The following is a 22107-nucleotide window of genomic DNA, read 5'->3' on the forward strand; positions in this document are numbered from 1 at the left end:
AGTTCAAATTTACATGGAGTAGCAAAACGGAAGAAAATGCATGAACAGAAAAAAAGAGGGGAGGGGAAGAGCCCAAGGAAGCTTTGCAGACATAATTTTGAGGCTGGCTTTGTTGCCTTTTGTATCTGTAGTCTTTCAGACATTGACTCAGGGCTGTTGACATTCAAAAAGGGCTGAAGTACTAAGGTGTATTTCTGCATTGATAGCAGACTCGTTCGCCGGTTCGAAATAATAAAATTTGCGAAATATCAACTTCCCCGTTCAAAAATCAAACTTAGACACCGATGAAGCATGTACTACTTTACGAGGCGATGGTGCACTAATAAAATGGCCGGTGCTTCCGGCGTTTCTTGAGAACAGGGACAATTTTTTTCCATGTGGCTGATACACGTTTATTCAGCTTGCGAAATTAAACAGGAGAGCAAGGGTAACGCGGCAGGGCAGCTGTTGATTGGATTTGCGTTGCAGCTGTTACCATAAAGCGTATTAAACACGACGAGGTCAGATACTGAGATAGAAGGCGTGTTTTTCTTAGGGACGAAACGAACCGCTTGCAGCGAAAGCGCGCAGGTATTGATCCAGGTCATCAAACAAACGGGGTGAAAAGGTGGATAACAATTTTTTTTTTCTCTGCGCCATAACGTCAGTCCTGCCTTCGAACCAACGAGTGGGCGTAATCTGGCGCTCGTGTACACAGTCTCGGTCAGGACTAACAACCAAGGAACCATAAAGAGAGGCATGCGAATAACAATAACGCGAGGTGAAGGCAAGGTATGGAAGCGTAATAAAGAAAGAGAGAAGCAACTACGCTTATTATATACGTGAATCGCTTTGTCCGTTCTTTTCAGGCGGTCCTGTCAAACGAACAAAGGGTGCCTGCCTACATATGGGAATCGGATTGACGAGCACACTGCGCCCAGCGCGATATGAACACAGTCTGGGAAGAGGAAGTATACCAGGACGGGATTCCCCCTAATGAGACGTGGTGGGAAATGTTTTATTTTTCGTTGAATGACTGCAGTCTATTGGCGCAATGCGTGTAACGAGGGCATACAGTCCGATACTTATTAGGCCGGCAATGACTAAAACGTCCAGCTGCCACTATTTCACCGACCAAGGGGTCAGGAAGCGAAGGGGCACTATCATTACACTTGGCCACTCCAGCAGATAAGATTCGAGAACCGTGTTACGGGAAAGTGCATTGCATGACCATTCCTTTAAGGAACTTCATGGTAACTCTTAGTGTGTCTTTGTACACAATGATATTATGAGTGTGGATAACAGATGCATACTTAGTTATCGCGACGTACTCAGTGAGCGACTATAGAAGTGAACGCTAACCATCCTTACAATATCTTAACTTGTCGACTCACCGCTTCGGGGACCCTGTTGGTAGCATGTACTCGTCGCATTAGTCTGGCAATTCGAAACTGTCCTAGGAAATGTGTTGAAAATATGTTCGGTATCCAACCAGTATTTAGGATGGTAACTTGTCGGCCTTCTTGGGAGTCATGCAGGTAAGAACCCGTCGTCTCTATATATTTTTCTTGTGTGTGTTCGTGTGTGTGTTCGTGTGTGTGTGCGTGTGTGTGCGCGTGTGTGTGCGCGTGTGTGTGCGCGTGTGTGTGCGCGTGTGTGTGCGCGTGTGTGTGCGCTCGCACAAGCACGCAAAAATAAGCTGAAAAATCCATGTCATAGCTCCAACTTGAAATTGATAAAAAATTCGCTATTAAGGCAAAAGTTAGAATTCATTATCAGACGTGACAATTGACTGGCGATCCGCGTTGGCGGCGTCAGCGAGAGTACTTCAAGAAACCTTCATTACTTCACGACTTCATTGTACAAAGTGATCATGGCGTCAAAGATCGTAAGTTTGAGACGCCAATATGACGTCACTTTGATGTCCCTTGATGATGTCGCCCCATGACGTCGTAGCCTGGGAAACAGTGGGCCAATAAACGATGCAGAGCCCTAGCAGAAGATTCAAACAAAACTGCGCTTGGCATCGTATATCAGAGAAGACCCGGTGCATTCTAAGGTGTACCATCCTTAACGCAATTTAAGTTTGAATATTATGTCGTACCGTCTAGTGCCACAACACATGCGTCTCGAAAACCAAGTGAGCTGTCTGTCTCCAATCCTGAAGGCAGTGGAAAACGTCGTAAGGTGGAAAGTATGTGAGAGAGTGGGGGGGGGGGGGCAAGGCGCGGTAGGAAAGATAGATCGTCTCAGAAGAAAAAGAGGCCCTGCAACCCTTTTTCAGCGTGGGTATAGAACACTGTCATTTGGTAGTTGAGACTCTCTAGAACGCGCTAGCCAAATAATATAGCGCAACACGCGGCCTGGGATTTAAATTATATTCTCAGCATCCATTTAACATCGCTTTTTCTTCTGTCGATGAATGATGCTACATACTGAAGAATCAGTGTGTCGGCGGCCCAAGTATCACACCATTGGCTGATTTAAGCATGACACGCTCGGTAGTTGCTGGGGGTGCCGTGCAAGGCCATGACCTGTCCACGCGAGCTCACACGATCGCACGGAAAGGCCGAGCACTCGAAGAAACAGGAGGAGAAAAAATTGGCCCCGTATCTGTATGTTCCACTTCGAATTTCATCGAAACCCGATAGTTTTCCGTCTGAAGAGAGTGAAAAAACGTTTATTTGATGTTCTGCGCAAGATAATCGATGAATGGTATTCTGGAGGCGCTGCGTTAGAGTGCCTCGATGCGTGCAGCGGAGCCGGAGGTGAACGAGCACATCGAGGTACGCGAGACATGAGCGCTATGTGGCAGTTATTATGAAAAACAAAAGGATGGCCTTTGATATAGCAAGCACCCGCTGTGCGCACCCGTCCCAGAGGCGATAAGGTGTAGAACGCAAAGCGACGGGTAGGTGCCACCACTACGTCGTCTTATCAAAGCGTTGGAAGCACTTGCCTTTTTGTGCATGTTTTATTGTCCGCGCAGTGTTATAAACGCTAAGGTCATTAGAATTACTTATGTATGCCTTTTCTAGTATAAAGAGACACAAATCAGAATTTTGACGTGTTGTTATTGTGCCTCCGATATGCGCCATAATTTCTTTTTAATTTACTATCGCACAAATATGAAACTTGAGCAATATTGTTCAGTGCTGTGAATGAGATCGGATTTCGGCCGTTCCGGGTATCGTTTCGGTGGACAGACAGACAGACAGACAGACAGACAGACAGACAGACAGACAAATCAAACCTTTTTTGTGGAAGTACCCCAAGAAAGACTGCCGTCTTTAAAAGTGCTCAAGGTCAAGAGTGACAAATTCAATTCTGCAACAGGCTGTGGCCCGTCGTGGAGGGTCAGTGGATGCAACTGATATGGATACCAAGGCACACAGGAGGTAGAGGCAATGAACACGCTCATGCCTCCACCCGCGATCTCTTACACCAAGCTTTCGCTGCTTCATCCATCGCGCACCTTCTTGCTGACCAGGACGATCCCCAGTGCCTCCCTTCCTATACTGACATCCTGCAACACATCAGGCTGAATAGACGCACTCTACCTCTACCTGACCCTAAATTAGATTTTTCGTTTACTCATACTGTTGGCCTGTCGGCCATCAGCAGGTGGGTCAAAAGTAACATTTGCAAGACATGCATTACACGATAACTAACGAAACCACTTCAAAAAATAGGGAAAAAGTGCATCTGTAAACAATAAAACAGGAACATCACTGATAAGGCATCGCAGGTTGTGCGGAGACGATTACAATCATCAGCATTTCCAAATCCTTATGTGTTGTCCAAGATATACCCTTCGATGTGCCATCCGTAGTGTAAATTCAGTCTCCAGACGGCCACTTTATTTCATATGGTCTGGGAGTGCCAAAACAACCCCATTATATCGGCCAATCAAAATCCTACAATAGATGAGTGGCAGGCGACCCTGTCGCCTGCCACTCAGCCGGAAGCAAGAGCAGCAAGAGGCCCTGGTCGACCGAGCTCGGGCGGCGGCAAGAGCCAATGATATTCCGGACTAGGATGTCCAACCACCTAATAATTACCAATGAATGTTTTATTCTATATCTCTCCCAGGTTTCATTTCTCCCTGTTTAGCTTCCAGTGTTTTCGACTGCCCCAGACATGGAGGAAGGAAACAACTGAGGAGAGGCCCTGACGTCACTCGTTGTGAAGCCTGAAGTTGGCAGTATTGACCGGAAAATTTCTCTCTCTTGTTTCCATAAATGTGAAGCAGAAGGGGTGACTCTCTCGCCAGCTCAGAAAGCACGTGGCCCGCGCGGCACACGTCTCGTGACAATACGAAATTAACGGACCGGTGCTCAAAACTCAAAGCCAGCGCGATACCTTCGGCGCCGTTAGCGAAATCAATTCGCCCGAATAATCAACAGCGAGTAACAGATGACCGAGAAAGAAGCAATAACGAGAGAACGTGTGCTAGATGCACGGACTACGGCGAGTGTGGCACCAATGCTTTCACGACATTTATATTCACGCGATGTGCAGGCAACACAATCGGCCATGCGCCACTTTTTATGGTTACATTCTGTCGCTCACGTGGCCGACACGGCGCCCAGTCACCGTGCCAGTGTTCCACGTAAAAGCGCACCGCTGTAAGCATTGTGCGACCACAGCGACCTTGTGCACGGTAAATTGACACTCGTACGTAGTTGCTCTAATGCCGAAAAAGCGAGCATGGCAAGCGAAGCAGAAAAAGTGTTTTAATACGCCCATGAAAGCTGTTACTGTACATTTATCGAACACGAAACTACATATGTGCCCAGTACCTCCTCAGCACAAACTTTTTGATCGTTGTCACAAGCATGCAGGAACAGTTCACAACAGTCACTGACCTGCAAGGCATTCGTCGCGGTTCCATTTTGTGATGATGCTCGAACGCAATTTCGCAGAGCCCTTCAATTACTTCATCCGCCGCACGGCACATGCATACATGCGTTCACTCTATGTACTGGTGATGTTTCGAGGCTAACAACACATTTTGTAAACGTTACTAGGAGTACCGTAACTGTCGGGAAAGCATTGCGTAGCTGATTACTCGACAAAAAGCATGGATATTTTCCACCGCGTGTCAATGTAAGATCTATGAAGGCGTACATGCCGCCACCACTCACTGCTAGACCAGCTGCTCTGCACAACACGTAACCATGGAACGCCGCTTTTGTGCCTAGTAGATATGGCCACCGTGAAGTAATTTTCTTCACAATTTTTTTCACAGCGTGCCGCCTGAACATGCCCTATCCTCTCATTCCTTGCTCCAAGATCCGAGAGAAGATTTAATGAATATGTGGGGTTTAACACCCCAAAACGACCATATCATTATGAGAGGCACCGTAGTGGAGGGCTCCGGAAATTTGGACCAACTGAGGATCTGTATCATGCTCCCAAATCTGAGCACACAGGCCTACAAAATTTTCGCCTCCATCGAAAATGCATCCGCCCCAACCACTCGAGAGAAAGCAATTGTGGCGCGCGACAAATCTTTGTATACTTCCGGCCGTACAGCACAAATTCTAAATTCATTTTCAAGGTGGTCAATTCGTGAGGTAAATAGCTCCTTTACCGAATCGAATTCATTTTATGGCTACTTGAAAAAGTGTTGCAGGGCCTCTTTAGGCGAGCGCCTAAGGAACCATATGAGTTTTGATCTTCGACGTCGACGTCGTTTGGACATTTCTTGTCATTCCTCAGTATACAAATGGTCATGCGGGCCCTTGTGTTTCTATACTGCCTTTTCGCTACCAGCAGCTTATGCAGCGTAAACACTCAACGAGACCTTTTCGGTGGAAACTGGAAAACAGTACCCCAACGAAAGAGCGCATGCAGCTCGTTCCCGTTTCGAGTGCTTGTTGAATATCTTTTTAGTAATTGCAGTTCTTTGTTTTGTCCAGGCATAGGCAATTAGTTCGATACGTATTCTATAATTTATAACGTATATTCAGTCATCCAACATACCCCACTTTGAGATTGGTTCAGACAATTTCCATACCAAGTTAGCTTATCGATGACGCTAAACGCAAATCAGGCGACAACAACTACGTGTTCACCATTATTAACGAATGAAGAGCTGAAAGGATACAAAAACAACCACTCACTGCTTTTGAAATCACTCAGCTTCTACCGAAAGATTTGCTCGTATGAAGCTACTCACAAAAACCGACATTTCCACGGCATAAGACACGCGTTGACGATAAACACGCAAACGTACATATAAGCGTTCTAGTCGCACAAAATGAGGAAAAGTGCAACATTGCTTCCTTCTATTACGTTATGCTTCCAGTAATCCTCATTGAACGCGTTATTTAATGCAGTTTCAAATGCTTCAAGCTAGAGGCTAGAATTCAGCAAGTTGCTCCGTTCAGCGCAACTACGAAGCAAACGATCCCTCTTTCGACGATTTTAATAACCGAGTGAAACACTGTGGAGAAGAGGGGTTAAGCTTTCATTAAACAACGAAGTAGGTGGACTACCGTTGGTTCCTAATAACGACTATCGCATGGTTAGGCTTCCACTTACCGTTGCTTTTGTCGATGTAGGTGGACAGAAAGCATGCGAGAACCACCGTAGTAAAATGAACAGCCTCGGCTGGATGCGCACAGCACAAGTGTTTCGCCGCACTTTATGGCAATCGTACCAATTCGTCGTTACCGCATAACATCCACGACAAGGCATGCAAGCTATCAAGAGCGAAGAAGCGCACGCAGATAATTCGAGCCAACGAGGGAGAACCAACTTATCCCACGGCGGAAGCAAGGGACGCTAGAAAGCGCCCGAATGCAAGGAAACGAGTGAGGCGAACTTGGTGCGCAGGCGCACTGTAGGGCGAGCCAGCACTCGGCGAGATATTGGCTAGTGATTCAGCGCGAGAGATCGCGGCGGATAAGCAGTAGCGCCTTTTTTTATCGGGGTGACCACGATGATTCCTACCAAAGACAAGATACTCTTGACTATGTGACGACGGCATTCTCTATGAAAAAAATTTCACACGATATCCACGATGGGGCGAACCATCCGTCCATCCGTCTGTCTGTCTGTCCATCAGCTATACGAAAACCGCTCACGCCATCTACTGATTCTATTTATAAGGACATATACACACAATGCCGTCTATTGAGCAATGCACATACTAGAGATGATTGAATACTACTACTACTACTATTACAGAAAAGGGAACGGCTCACACACTGAGGAGCTTCGCCCTCTAAGAGAAAAGAGTTGTGTTTTAAGGTGCTTGCCACAGAAAAGCTTTAATTAAGCGGTTCAACATGTCAATCGCTGGCGTCAAATACGGCGTTACTCGCGATAGTATAGTCTCAATCGCAATTGGAAAGGGCGGTCAGCCATGCAGTTCAGCAACAATAGCCTTTGAAGTCGTCGAACACAACATATATTTTTAAGGCGAAGCATTTCTTAGCGAACTTCGGCAACTTTGGCATATTTATGAGATGTATCTATCTATCTATCTATCTATCTATCTATCTATCTATCTATCTATCTATCTATCTATCTATCTATCTATCTATCTATCCAACTATCTATCCATCTATCTATCTATTCATCTATCCATCTATCCATCTATCCATCTATCTATCTATCTATCTATCTATCTATCTATCGATCTATCTATCTACGTACCTGCCAACGTCTGGGTACTCTCTTAACATGATGCAAACCAAAACTAGTATGAGAGGTACGAGATTGTTTGACGAATATGACTCGACGATCATGAGAACTAATGTGATAATCCCGTCGCATAGAACGTGAGATCTTTTTCCTTCGGATACTTGTGGCACATACACGTATACCACTGGTCACGATATGCGGGTGCACGCCACAGGTATTTGATAGTTTATCTCTGCCAAGCAATGGCCACATTACAATTAGTTCTAATAACAACTTCTATACACCCCTTTCATTATTGTCTGTGCTCATTATTATTGTGTATAACAAAAAAAACTAGCCCTAACTTTAAACTTCCTTCCTTCAAGACGGACACTGGTAATTCAAATGCCAGGGCGTGAAGAAAAACGGACATCAGCAGCGTTGACCCGATGAATAGCAAGCAATACAAGATATGGTCCCAGCAGGAATCCAACTCAGGCATTCTGAGTGACAATCATGTATCCTAGCACGGAGACCCACCAAATATCCGAAATTATTTCCAAAATGCTTCAATGTTCGTGAAACGTCAACAGTGGTTGCAGTGCTAATTTTATGAACATCATATGTGTACTGCTATTATACAACCGTCACGTCGGATTGACGCCATTTGTAGTTAAGCGCCATCCATGATTGATGTAGAGGGGTCCAGGGCTACCATTCTCGCGAGCTCAAGTGCTATATATCAGCTTACCGCTTCTGGTGGTGCGAATATCCATGTTGCTGTTATCGTTTCACAGTTGTAAACATCTGGTCATATAAAACATATGCCACTGTTCTATATATGTCTTCGCATACAACATTCGTATGCACAGACATATCCACCTTTTCATAAAAGCCTCCCTGGGCACCGGCATAGCCCTCCTTGGGCTGTGCAAATTCGCGCGTCCCCTCGAAAATGCACTGGCAACGCTGCGCCCTTAGCCTTTGTACGCCCGCGCACAGCCCATCATGGTGGTGTTTTTTTTTCCTTCCTGTGAAAAGGTGTATATATATATAACATTTGTACATAACTTAGACATCATTTCACAACGTATAACTTAATAAAAAAGTACAGCATAGTCAGTTTTTGTTTTCGTTGGGATTCGCATAACAGCGATTCCCAAGGTACGTGGCATGTGCCAAATCTTTTTTATCCGAACTTTCTACATATGCCTTGCAGCTACGTGAATGATGAGTGATTGTCTTATTTTTTTTCAATTTAAAAGAATATTGGTTGTGTTCGTGTTTTAGACACCCAAACAATCGTTTAGTCGGTTTAAGTTGTGCGGGATAATCAAAAAAAGGCAGCGCACACTTTTTTTAAGTGCGACACATGTTGTTAACGCCGAGCTGTCTCTTAAGTGACGCGAATCTGCGGTTTTTGTCCGTAATTGCTCTCGTCCAACAACTATAGCCTGAAACAATGCGTTAACTCACCTTTTTTTTTCTAGTGGTAACAGTAGAAAATATAGCCCTTCCAAAACCAGCCTCACAAATGTTAGCTCGCTGATATGGAGAGAAAAGAAACAGAGACGGGCACAAAGACCAGGAAACAATGGCGATGGGTGTTTAATGTACTGTAAAAAAATGTACTGTAAAATTGTACTGCAAAACAAAAGCAAGACTAGAGTTAGACCGGGGCACCGCATTGCCAGGTAATTTTACGTCCGAAGACTTTTCCGGGGTTTCATGTTGCAAAAATAAATAAATAAATAAAACAAAATAAACTGTTAAACAGGCACTGGCACCCGTGCAGTCCCTTTTGCGAGGATAGCGCCTCCTTCACCGTTGAATGTGACGTCCCGTCATATACCGCCGAGACCATTGCTGAAGACCTTCTTCAGCACTTCCATGAAGACGCTGCGATCCTGTAGTTCAGAACGGAGCCGTTGCTCACGTTCTTGGCGTTCTATCTCAAAGCGGGCCTTTTCCAGAGCCAGGTTGTCTTCTTGAAGCTTGAGCCTTGCCTTTTCCAGCTGCACTTCTTCTTGTCGAATCTTGAGCTCACGTTCCCGGACCTAAAATAAAAAGGAAGACATGTCACCTGGGTAAATAAATACAAAGCACGTAAAATTTCCGTAGAATCACTGTTTCTTCGAATATGGAAATGGTAGCAAGCACATATTTTTGCTCAGCCTTGGATTGCTGCGCCGTGCTCCCAACCGGGTTGCAAAAATAAGGTACTTTTTTCTCCCTTTAACCACTACTACCACGATATTGGCCTCGAGGACATACCGTTGCGCCACCTACGTGATGACGTCACTTATAGGGTGTCGGGTTGTGTTGCCTGTTATAATACCACATTCCCTGCGCTTTTGCTGTGGACACCGTGCGTGCTTCCCTTCGTTTTGAAGCTCAGTTCAGTTAAAGCTCAGTTAAAGTTAAGCTCAGTTAAAGAAGCGTTAAGCCCTGATAATACGGGCAAGAAAACTATGAATCGATGCCCCCGGTGGCTCTCTCGTGTCTAATTTGCATCGTGAAATCGTGACTAAAAACCGGTGCAGCCATGGGGGACAAATGAAACTGGTGTCGCGAAAACAAAGCTTTCGTATTCTACAACTACTATCTGTGACGTCAAAACGATTGCAGCGCTGGTCTCTCAGGAGGCCCTCGCGGCCAATAAAGCTGAACCAGATCATAACAAAGTGCAGTAGTGGTAACAAGTTGGTTAAAAATTAACTCACGAATTGGCGATCTGGCTCACACGAATTACTAGATACAAAACAGAATTACTAGGCTTCGAACCAACTCGCAACTAAAGAATAATTACGGCTAATCTTGTGCCTTCAACTTCAATTCATCGGGGGGCTTAACCAGTATAATGAGCTTTCCTCGTGCGAGATGACCAAATATCTGCAACTGTTTCAAATGACTGAGAAAAGTGCACGAATGAACTTTCAATATTTGTTTAGATTTTCATGCTATCATTCTATCTTTGAGCCTCACGGCAACAGAATATTTGTTCGTTGCAGCAGACACCACGACGGCCCTCGCATTTGTGGCTTCGTTATGAAGAAATAAATGTCTCAGAAGTGAAGCGCAACGATGCACTTACTTATTTCGCTATAAACAATAATTCGCTATCTATGGGTTATTAGAAATAATTGTAATGTAAATAGGAAGAAAGAAAAGTGGACAAAACAATAACTTGCCACTGCCAGGATAAGAACCTGCGACCTTCGAATAAAGCGCCCAACGCTTATTGGAATATCGACGGTCAAGATCCTGCCGGTCGCATGTCATCTTTTAGCCCACTTTTCTTTCATAGATTTAAAGTGAAATTACTTCTTATTACATTCCACGTACTTTTCTTGGCATCACTGTCTGTTAGTTGTCATTATTATAGTGTTTAACAAAAAAAGTAGCTCTTAAATGTACACCAATTTCTTTATTATATGTATACGACATTCAACATTTCCGTTTTTATGATACTTTTAGTACTCATGATGTTCTACTACACAGAAATAACACCATTGCCTATCGCTTGCTCTGATGTTTCTGTGCCGTCCTTGCTTTAATTCGCACTGCCGAAGCTATAAAATGTAATGGCCCCGGAAGGGCCTCAATGAGAACAGGCTTTTAGAATTATTGTTTCAAGCAGCCATGTTTACCCCAGCCTCCCGCCTGCAGCATTCTTTTATTCAGTTCTCGAAGTGAAAGTTCTAAAAAAAACGCCAACAAAGAACAGCGACATTTCGCTTTCATTCAATAAATATGTTGAAGGCCGTTGTCCTAATGACAACTATTTTTCTACGTAATTATAGGCCCTAGTTGTAGGAATCGCAGTGTCTTGTTATTGTTAATGCGCCAAAACATTTTATTACTTTTTTTAGCAAGCTCACTTGTTTCGAAAATTACTTTGGGGCATTCATTCTCGTTGTTCATGTTGAAGTGGCTTACGCTCGTTATACACACACTCACGCACACACATGCACACACGCGAAATGGCGTAAGAATGCACCCAAGTGTTCCGTCCTTTGTACCAGAACTATGCGAACAGTCAGTCGATAATCGGTGTTTGTTGCCCTTTCACCTCCTTCCACAGACTGCGTTTTTCACACCTACTTGTCAGTATACCACCAGTTTCTGCAGATTACGTCCACAATGAGAAGCCTCTTTTTCTTTAGGACGACCATCATGATCAATATGATCACCATCATCTTTAGCCCATTTAGGTCCCCACTGCCGGACGACGAAGGCCCCTCTCTATGATCCTCAGCTTTCTTACTTCTGTTGAGCTGACTACTTTTTATCCGAATTTCAGCAGTCCATTTAACACACTGCCTTCCTCGCGTAGGTTTCCCATCCCTTGGTAATTATTCCGACGCTCTTATCATGCACCTGTTGTCTGTCTTACGCAATACGTGGGTAGCCCAGGTCCGTTTATTTTGCCTGATCTGATGAATAAATTATAAAATCCGCTACCTTTGTTTGTTGCCTTGTTTGTTGTAGCTTTTTCTCTCATCCCACTCTTTCCATTCCCTCTTTCGATCTCCCCGACCCCACGGCTTTCCTAAACTGCACACTGTAGCAGACCGGCTTTCCTAAACTGGTTACTTTCCCTGCCTCTCATTCTGTAGGATTTCTTTTAGGGGCGAAGCTCCTTATAGCGGCACCTGTTCGTCCCTCGTAGCCATTGTAGTAGTGTGCAACAAGTATAACATTTTGACCTCTAAGGTGGTGCTGGTGAGAGATTTCTTCTGTGCGTTCTTGAACAATAAAAGATAGTGCTCAATGTACATGGCAATGGCTGCTAAGTGGGAATAAGAGACAGGAGAATTCGGCTTTTGCTTAACGCGCACACTGCGAATTTTTTATTGTTCAACAGCGCACAGAAGACAAGAAAGGGTTGCTACGTTATACTCACTGGGCGCAACCTCCTAGGTTTTAGAAAGGTTTAGCGAGCGTTGGGCCGCAGTGCCACGAATACAGTGAACTAGTATATACTATGAACTCGGGGTGGTTAAAGGTGGGAAGTAGACACGAAGCGCAAGCCGTAAGAAAGTGTGTGTGTGCCCCCTCTCGTTCAGTCCTTGGAATGTCCGCTGGGTGGCGGTGCTTCTATATGAGGAATATATGATGAAAGTATGCGAGATAGTGGTACTTGGAGTGTTGAATGGGTGGACGAACAGACACACAGACTGATGCATGGAAGGAAGCACGGATGGCTGCACGGGCAGATGGACGCATGGACGGACGCAGGAGCGGATGCATAGACGAAAGCAGAGACGGACGCACAGATGAACGTATGAACGTGCGGTCGCACGAACAGACGCACGCACGGACGGGCGGATGGATGCACGGGCGGCCACACAGACGCATGCATGGATGGACGGAAGCAAGAACGAATGGACGGACGGATGCTTCGCCCCACTATCCATCATTCACTCCGTGGATATGTTGCTATTTATTTTTCTTCTATGCTTGAGGATAATTGATGTTAACCACGTCAAGGCTTGAGCTCACCTGAGCTTCCTTGGCCTGACGTGTGAGCAAGTAAGTGATGACTTGCATGGGGAAGTCTCCGGCGCCTGCGTACCGAGCCACGTGGTGCGATTCGGCGGCCGCTGAGATTCCGTCGGCGGCTTTCACGGCCGCTTCGGCAGCGCCGTCCTCGGCAGCTGCGGCTGCTGCAGTAGCGGCCGCGGCAACCCTCATCTCCTCGATGAGCACCTCGTCGTCCATGAGCCGCGGACGCTTCAGAAATAGCTCCTGCTTGTCGTCCCTGTCTTGCTCGCTGCTCACTGCAAGATGCCACAATGATTGTCTATCAGCATGACATGTCTCGTAAGTACGCCTGCTTCATTACTTTTCCTTATTAACCCGCCACGGTGATGTAGCTGATAATGCATTCGGCTGCTGACCCGCAGGTCATGGGATAGAATCTCGGCCGTAGCAGACGAATTTCGATAAATGCGGAAATATTTGAGGCCCGTGCCCTTGTTGCATGTTCGAGAGCCCCATTCGGTCGAAATCTTAGGAGTCCTTCACCATGGCATATCTCATTATCCTATGGTGGTTTTGGGACGTTAAATTTCAACCAATATTATATTTTATTATTCAGATTTTATTAGTTTCGCGCCAGTGTATTGGTATAGCTGCCATGACATTTCATACCAAACAAATGAGGAGAATATTCAGAATAAAAATAAAGTTAAGTCTACCTGAAATCAATGATAATTATACACTTCATAGTTTTGTTTTCTGATGCAGGATATCCATACTTGCACAACATCTGCCACTTGTGTCTCGGGTTTAATTTTACTGCCATCCTTCATTGCATTGTTAAACGATGACGATGTCTTCACGTGGTATTGTTTTTTTTACGCAATCAGTGAAACAAAACGGCTTTGTTCAATTTAAAATAAAAAGATCGCACCATTTCATTCAGAACAAGCACTTTACAAATTCGATGACAAAAAAGGTGGTTAATGTGGCAGTGTTTTTTTTTTTTGCAGAAGTGAAAAAGTTAAGATGAAAGCCCACCGAGATTACCAATCCTCGATGACCTGAAACCATTCTCAACTCGAATAATACCTTCCATAGAATAAGTCTTTATTCCTCCCATATCCATTGACAGTGCCGTATTTAAGGAGAAAAATTGCAAACAAAGAAGTATTTCTGCGAAATTTTGAGAGGCTTACATGGCCGAAAAATTGCAGTGGCATTCTTTTTCAATATAGGAGTTAAAATATAGGAGTTTTAATACAGGAGTTAAAATTTTGGAAGTTGCGTTGCTTTGCGCATTACCTGAATGTATATTACCTGAATATATGTACTGATGAAATTCGATTGAAGTTTCTAACGTATCCCATAGTAATAAATAACCTTGCTCTGTCAAAAATGTCACCCCCAAACACACTCAAATCTTACGACTTTAGTACTAAGCACGAAGTTATCTAAGCAGTTTTTTTTTTCTTGCTAACTTGGAAATTTGTATATATCTGCACATTATACTACCATTTTTCGCATCAACAAAAGTGATGTCTGCCGCATCGTTAACTAACTAATTAACTTGTAGTTAAGAATTGACGTCGGTGGCAAGTGAGCGTGTGTATCCACAAAAATGAATGCCTGGTATGACATAGAGACCTTCGCTCGAAATAACGATGTCGTATAGAATGCAACCCCGCCAGCATGGCGTTCCGGAATCTGCGCGCAAGCAATACGCTAGAGAAAGCGGCCGGAACGCAGTGGGCCATAAACGAGTTAACGTCTAATACAAAATAATTCGAAATCATCGTAAAGCGCGCGCACTACTAACCACCGCAAGTTGACCAAGTATCGTAGCGATTAGGACGACAGCAGCATCGTGGCTCTGGCCAGGCCAGCGACAAAGGCGAAAAGAAAAAGAAAATGGCCCCGTATCTGCATATAATTCTGCAAATGTCGTCGAAAGACGATAGTCTTGCGTGTGGAGAGATTGAACAAAACGTTTATTTGATGTTCTGCGCAAGAAAATCGGCGAATGGTATTCTGGAGGCGCCGCGTTAGAGCGTCTCGAGCGTGCAGCGGAGGCAAACGAGCGCACCAAGTCACGTCACACGTGATACATGAGCGCTATCAGGCAGTTATCTTGGAAAACAAAACTCGCGGCTCTGAGACGGGCGGGCGTGCCCGTCTCGGAGGTGATAAGGTGTAGAACGCAACGCAACGGGTAGGTGCCACCACCGTGTCGTTTTAGCAAAGCGTTGGAAGTGAGCGTGCAAGCGTTGCAAGGTCAGCGCCGCGTGATAAACGCTACGGTCCTTAAAATAACTTATGTATGCCTTTTTTAGTAAAATACGCACATACAGAATATATACGTGTTGTTATGGTGTCGCAGATGTGCGCGATAATTGCTCTATAATTGACAATCGCACAAGTATGAATGCTGAATCCTTTTGCAACATTGGTGGGCGCTGCAGAGGGGGTCGGCCGTTCGGGATATCCACTGGTGCCGTTTAAAGTGCCCGGTACTGTTAAGAGTGGTAAAACAGGCAAATGGACAGACAGAAAGGAAGACAGACGGACGAAACTTTTTGCGTCGAAGGTGCCGAAAAAAGACTTTAGTAGTAAAAAATAAAAGCTGGCTGCGAAGCGCTCGCCGCTCCCGTCACTGTCAGGCACGAGGAATAAAAAGATCGTGTACTTCATAGAAGCGATAATTCGGACGTTCGTCTCGTCGTATCTACACGTTGGAATAAATGTTTCACGATGTACCCTCCGCTACCTTTATCTCGTCGATGCGGCTTGTTTGCGTCATCGTCTGACAAGCCTCACGCAATTTTCAGACGGCTTACGCTCGCCTGTGCCACTCGCCTTTCTGTCTTAAGCGGCGCGAAGACCGACGCAACCATGAACAACTACGCATCACTCATTGTTTGAGCGTGTACTGAGCGCTTTGGTGTCGTGGATAAAGAGAGCATTGAGAGCTCGGAAATTTCCTTTCTTCGCATAGCATGGAGGCGAGAAAGCTAACTTCTTGCTCGTTTGGGTACCTTACCTTCCTGGTGTCACTTTATACGTGTTCACCCCGTTTATTATCAAATATCGATTCAGAAGTGAGCCATGGTAAATACTGCATAAAGTTTTAGGCTAATTATTTACTGGTTACTTGTGTGTGCTGCTTCTGCCCCTATTGTCTTGTGTTGTTTTTTTTTTGTTAATATAATAACTGGCATTGTCAATGTCACAATAGCTATGCCTTAAATGCTATACGCGAACCCAAATGCGACTTAGCCATAGGTTTCCACCTTCATTAGTGCTGTCAACATGTAGAATAAATAGGAGCAGTCTAACTCACATTCTTTAAATTGAGAACAATTCACTGTTGTTGTTGTTTTTTCTCGCTGCCAAATGAGATGCAAAAAGCCGTTCCTTACCGACGTTAGCATTAGTGCCATACATAAATTTACTAACTAAAGGAAGTTGTCAGATTTTTATTAATGAATGAACTTGAATATAGCCTGACGATAGTTATAGGACGAGAACAGAACAATGAGAAAGAGACAAGACGAACACGAGCGCTTTGCCGTCGTTATGTTCTCGCGCTATAACGATCGTCATGTCATACTAACTAGCCCAAACTGCCACTTTTCTAAATTTGAAAATAGCCTTTGAATATGCTGTGTATTGCTATATAGCATATTGTAGAGACAAAACAATGAAATTATTTGGTGGCACAATGCTATTTTTCAACCACGGCGGATGATGATGATAATAATGACGACAATGACGATGACGATGACGACGATAACGATGATGATGTGCGATTCAAAGTTCCACTCCTGAAATTTCGACCACCTGGGGTTCTTCAACGTGCACCTAAATCTGAGCACATGGGCCTACAGCATTTTCGCCTGTATCGAAACTGCAGCCCGAACCACGGCTAATAAAGACCTGAAATGCTGTACATGTGTCCTGTTGTCAGGTTCCGTCTACTATCGCTAATGAAGCGTGCAGCAATTGCAGCAAAATTGACATGTAACTTATTGCAACCCTCGTTTCATTCATCGTAAATATTATTTAAAAGAAACATATTGCCCTTGTTGCAAATTGGATTATTTCTTAATGTGCTGGCGTGGCATGGCGCAGTTGTTTGGCCCCAACGTACTGCTGATTACCGCTAATAACACGGACAGAATACTCATATGAAGCTTCAGCTTCTCAGTACGGTGATATGCCACGTGGCGAATCGAATTAGGGTGGCTGCATGTTCACGTAAGCGTTGCAAAAACGTACGTGGCGATGCTTATCTATGGCGAACTATAAATGTACCAACCAACGAGGCAGGTGCCTTGGTCTCGCAGGAAACAACTTCTCTGCCAAAGCCCCTGGTGTAAAGCAAACAGGTGAGCCTGCCTATATTAGTGCTAAATGACTTGGACAAGATGAAAGCGAAGGGCACTCACAGTAAATTACCATCGCACGTCAAAAACAACCACCATGCTCAGTGAAAAGCTATTTCCTTATAAACCACCGATTTAGACTTCTTGATTGTCATTATTTTAACCTTTAAATGTAACCAGATCAACATGCAAGGCAAAGCCTTTTTTTGTGGAAGTTCTCATTTCACAGCACAGATATTCAAATGAAAAAAAAAACATACAGTTGCACTTTTGTGAATAGACCATTAACATAAATTATGAACTAAGGATTTTACGGAATTAATAATATGAGTGCAACCTTTGTCCCAAATGTTCGAACTAGGATATTTTTCTTCAAATAAACACATCCGTGAATGACTATCTGCTTTAAAAGATATAAACAATTGCACTTTAAACCACAGATTCAGTTACTATTACTTCCTATGTGCGTACATAAAACCATACCAGCTTTATTACGATGCTATGCACTGCAAATACCATTGTTGTACTATTGCTTTCCTACCAAGATAACTTTTATTGGTGAAGTTTGAGGTAAACATATTCTCTTCATTGACAAGGTTTAGGAATCATGAATGCTAGTAGCAAGCGTGGTTGGCAGTCATCCCCACATCTGTAACTGACAGTGTCATTTTGCCAATAAGCAATATCTTGAATGAAGGAATATAATGAGACAAAACTCTGCTGACAAAGTTCGTTTAGGCATAGTCTAAGCTGGCAACATTAAGGAACTTGAGAGAAGCTACATCGCTTCTGTATGTGAGCTTGCATTTTTCCGAGACACCGGCTGTCAAGCTGCCACGCCAAATGAGGAGGGGTGAAGAAGAGGAGTGCAGCTGCCTTTCCAGGCCACCAAGAACGAATAAATACATAAACAAATAAATACGTAACTTGCACAATCATTCCGAAGCGAGTAATTGTGAAATACTGGTAAAGCGTTATCAGCTCAAATAGCACCCATAGTAACGGCACTCTCTTTCCACTTGAGGAATTCATTTTAAGTCCTTTCAGCCGACAACAATGTGTAATATCCAAGCGAGTCAAGCAAGTAAAATGTCGTAGTGCCACTCAGTTAATTTTTTGTCAATTACTGCTTAGATTTCACTGTTATATAGCTTTAAGTGGCTTACGTTCGTGGCTGTCGGAGTGTTCGGGCGTTGAGTCTTCATGGAGAATGATGCGAGGCCGGTACAAGTCAAAGTCTTCGTTGTCGTCCTCTTGGACGGCAGCTGCTTGGGGCACCGTAGAGACTCCAGAGCCGATGCGGGAGCTGTAACCCCCTGCGCCGCTCTCGTATTGCTGCATCACCTATGCCAAGGCCGTACCAAAATGTAAAGGTGATTATCCGTCAATAAACAGGACGCCCCAATTATCATGCAGCCCAATTAAAAAAAAAAGAGGAACGGTGTGGTGTGACGTGAAGCAGACGTAGTGCATATCATTCTAAGTATACTGACTAGCCGCAACAAAATTTTTGTGTGATGACCATTACCTAATTTGTTTGATTATATTTGTAACTCACACGGTACTGACCTAATTATCAAAATGTCACTGAAGCAGATTAGCACATGTTGAAATGACATGTGCGAGTGCTACTTACAGCAATGTATTATTTGCCTGCTCAGTTTATTCTTCCAATAAAAGCCCACGAAACATAAAAAAATAGCCCGTGACTTCGCTCACACTTGAAAAATAACGTAGCGCCCTCAAATGATCTTACAAGAAGCAAACGCTTTGCATCTTTTTCATTGCCGGAGGCACTGTTTTGCACATTAGCAAGGGTACAGGTCGGGTGCCCAACATGCGTCACAGTTTTGCAGGGATTTCTTCCGCTAAGATTGTACGTCGCTATCATCATTCATATCTCACGGTCGACTGCTTCCATTGACAACGCGGCCGGATCGCTGTTCTGATTTGAGGGATTACAGCCTGACTGTGTAAAAACGAAGCGGTGCGTTTCTTCGGACAGCAAGTGGCACGTAACGTGATCCGTATTTTTTTCTTCGTACGTTTCCTTCGTCGCTACCGGCTATCGCAATATGAGCTTGCTTGAGATCGATTCTTTCCGAGGCGCGCACTTGTCTAGTCGCATGTTCATTTTGTATTTCACGCGCTTTCTTTACTAACAGGAAAAATGATAACGCAATTAGTCCGTTGCTGAAAGTAGCACAGGTAGATGTTTCCACATGAGCACACATGCCTCAAAGACATTTTTGCAATTAGGTTAGTACTCCTTAGTTACAAATATGTTAGTGAAAACAATTATTGTCATTATTGAAAAATTAGTAGCGGCTACTAAAGTACACAGAGAACTATATGGTTGCTAGCGTTGCTTCGCATAACGCTGCTCCTCTTTTTTTTAGCGGGGGGGGGGGAGGGCGCTTTGTATAATTGGGACGCCCTGTATAATTTTTATTTTCACATTGTTACGAGTAGAGGGGTCATATATGATTATTCTTCCGTAGCAAATAGGTCCGTGTTGTTATGTATTGCTTTTGTGTAAGGCATCCTCACAAGTGACACTTCCACGCATTTTATTTCAACTGTCGAGGTACCTAGTAAATATAAGTCATGCAAACAGATACAGGAGCCTACGTAATTAGGGACGCACAGGTGACACTACTTACATTTCAGCTCAAGGCGTTTCACTATCAAACCAGTAAAACATGCCTTTAGTTTAGCACATTCGTGATTACGATTCTATACTACCATGAGCTAACGTGCCTTAGATTAGTGAGCGGACGAAGGTTAGCAACAACGTCCTGAAACATATTTGAAGAGTGTTTTTCTACTAAAATTAAAAATGTTTACAATATTTTACACCAAGAATTAAAACTGTATTTTTGCCTACAATTACTATATTGTCAGCTAAAACAGCGTCTCAATTTTATTGAATAAATGAAACGAATTTGTCTGAAAGAAAAATAGGTGCAAACATACAATCTTCTTTGTTTTAAGTGTTCATACTTCCAAATTTTCTCGTCTTTTTTTCTTTATTAAAAATCTTACACCATTGGTCACCCTGTCTTTAAGATTCAATCCAATGACTGCATTTTTTAGGTTTGTGTTGTTTCTTGTACTCAGACGTGAAGGCATAAACTTGGGCTCTTCAGAAGGCCAACCGAGAACTATGTACTCCTGGTACTATGCTAAGAACAAAAACGATATAGTTTGTAACTTTTTTGCTGTGTCATTAAAAAGGGTCGTTAATTCATTGACCGTTGCTTTCTCATGGTATAGTACCAAGTATTTTAAATGATTACATGCTTTTTTAAACACCGTAGTTAAAATTGTTACTTGCTCTCTTACACCTTGCGAGTTTCGCACAATCTATTTTGCATATTCGGTGTTCCAGTGCTCCGAATGATACACTAATTCCCTCTCACGCTCCGACTTACTAATATCTTGGTCAATTCAGATGGTAGAGCAACTTCACCAATAAAGAATTGTTTCCTAGTGGTAAACTTTGATCAAGACAATTTTTTCGTCAACCAAGAAGCTTTACTTATTGAGTCCGCTTGAATTTTCCTTCTTCGACCAAAGAGCATATAGGACTGCTTATTCATTCGCATGTCGTATACTCACGAACTGCCATGTTTCCGACTCATTTATGTTGACAGCCACTGCAGTAGTCTAATAGCTGCGGCTGTAAACTGGTGAGCCTAAAGTCACGGGATCCGGCCATATTTTGATGGAGGTGACATGCTAGAGGCCCGTGAAGTTATATTTACGCACTCGTTAAGAGCCTCATGTGATCGGAATTTCCGGAGCCCTCCGTTACGGCATCCCTTGTAATCATATCGTGGTTTCGGAGCGTATAAAACCGCAACAATTGCTACTGTCGGCGACACCCTCATAATCACATTTTACGTCATACAACTCATACTACGTACCTAGGCAACTGATGTTTTGACTCCACATGCCGCTCCCATTACATCACAATGGCAACACCAAAGCCCAGTTATTTTATTAATTTTTTTGCAATGATGAAGGAAAGAGATGCGTTCCAGTTCTCATTCGGCCCCATTCTGATTCTGAGACAATCCATACTTCAGTAAAAAAAAAATTGCCCGCAGCTTCCCTCGGGGGAACACTGAGGAGGATGCGGACCATATAATTGGTTAACGGGGTGTTAAAGTGCGACTTACTTGGGTCGATGGCTAAATTGGTTAACGTGGTTGTAAAATGGGGTGTTAAATTGCGACTTACTTGGGTCGATGGCTAAATTGGTTAACGTGGTTGTAGGAGGGGGTGTTAAATGAGTGAACACGTACACACGTATGCGAAAGGGCGGCGCTGGTCGAAGGGACGTCGATCATTGTGTTTGTGGATTTGTTGGAATTCATTTCACCGCGACCTTGGACGTCGACGCGCCGTACAAACCAACCGACGAGCGGCAACTGAGCGAGCGAGCGCCGACCTTGAGTATATATACAGCACGACGGCGCATGCACTGTCAGCTGTTGAATGTTCTCGAAGCGCGACGTCACATGCGCGTCCACTGGAGAATCAGGAGAATTGCAGATGTCGAGTTTTTTTTTCGACCGCTGAGGAGACGCTGTGCGGACGTGTTTCGCATGAGCTCCGG

At 44.0% G+C, this 22107-nt stretch overlaps 1 protein-coding gene across 2 annotated transcripts in view; it reads right to left on the reverse strand.

Annotated features, from left to right (window-relative positions):
- Positions 1-9198: 9198 nt before the first annotated feature.
- LOC142813980 (uncharacterized) overlaps positions 9199-22107 on the reverse strand; it is a 35545-nt gene continuing 22636 nt past the window's right edge. For both annotated transcript variants that reach the window (XM_075891946.1, XM_075891945.1), the window contains exons 4-6: positions 18650-18827; positions 13120-13397; positions 9199-9671 (exon numbers count right to left, since the gene is read on the reverse strand). In XM_075891946.1, the coding sequence (XP_075748061.1) occupies positions 9459-9671; positions 13120-13397; positions 18650-18827 (669 nt within the window). In that variant the 3' untranslated portion in view covers positions 9199-9458. The remainder of the gene's footprint in view (positions 9672-13119; positions 13398-18649; positions 18828-22107) is intronic.

This window comes from Rhipicephalus microplus, chromosome 4 (genome assembly GCF_043290135.1).
Source record: "Rhipicephalus microplus isolate Deutch F79 chromosome 4, USDA_Rmic, whole genome shotgun sequence".
NCBI classification, from domain to species: Eukaryota; Metazoa; Arthropoda; class Arachnida; order Ixodida; family Ixodidae; genus Rhipicephalus; species Rhipicephalus microplus.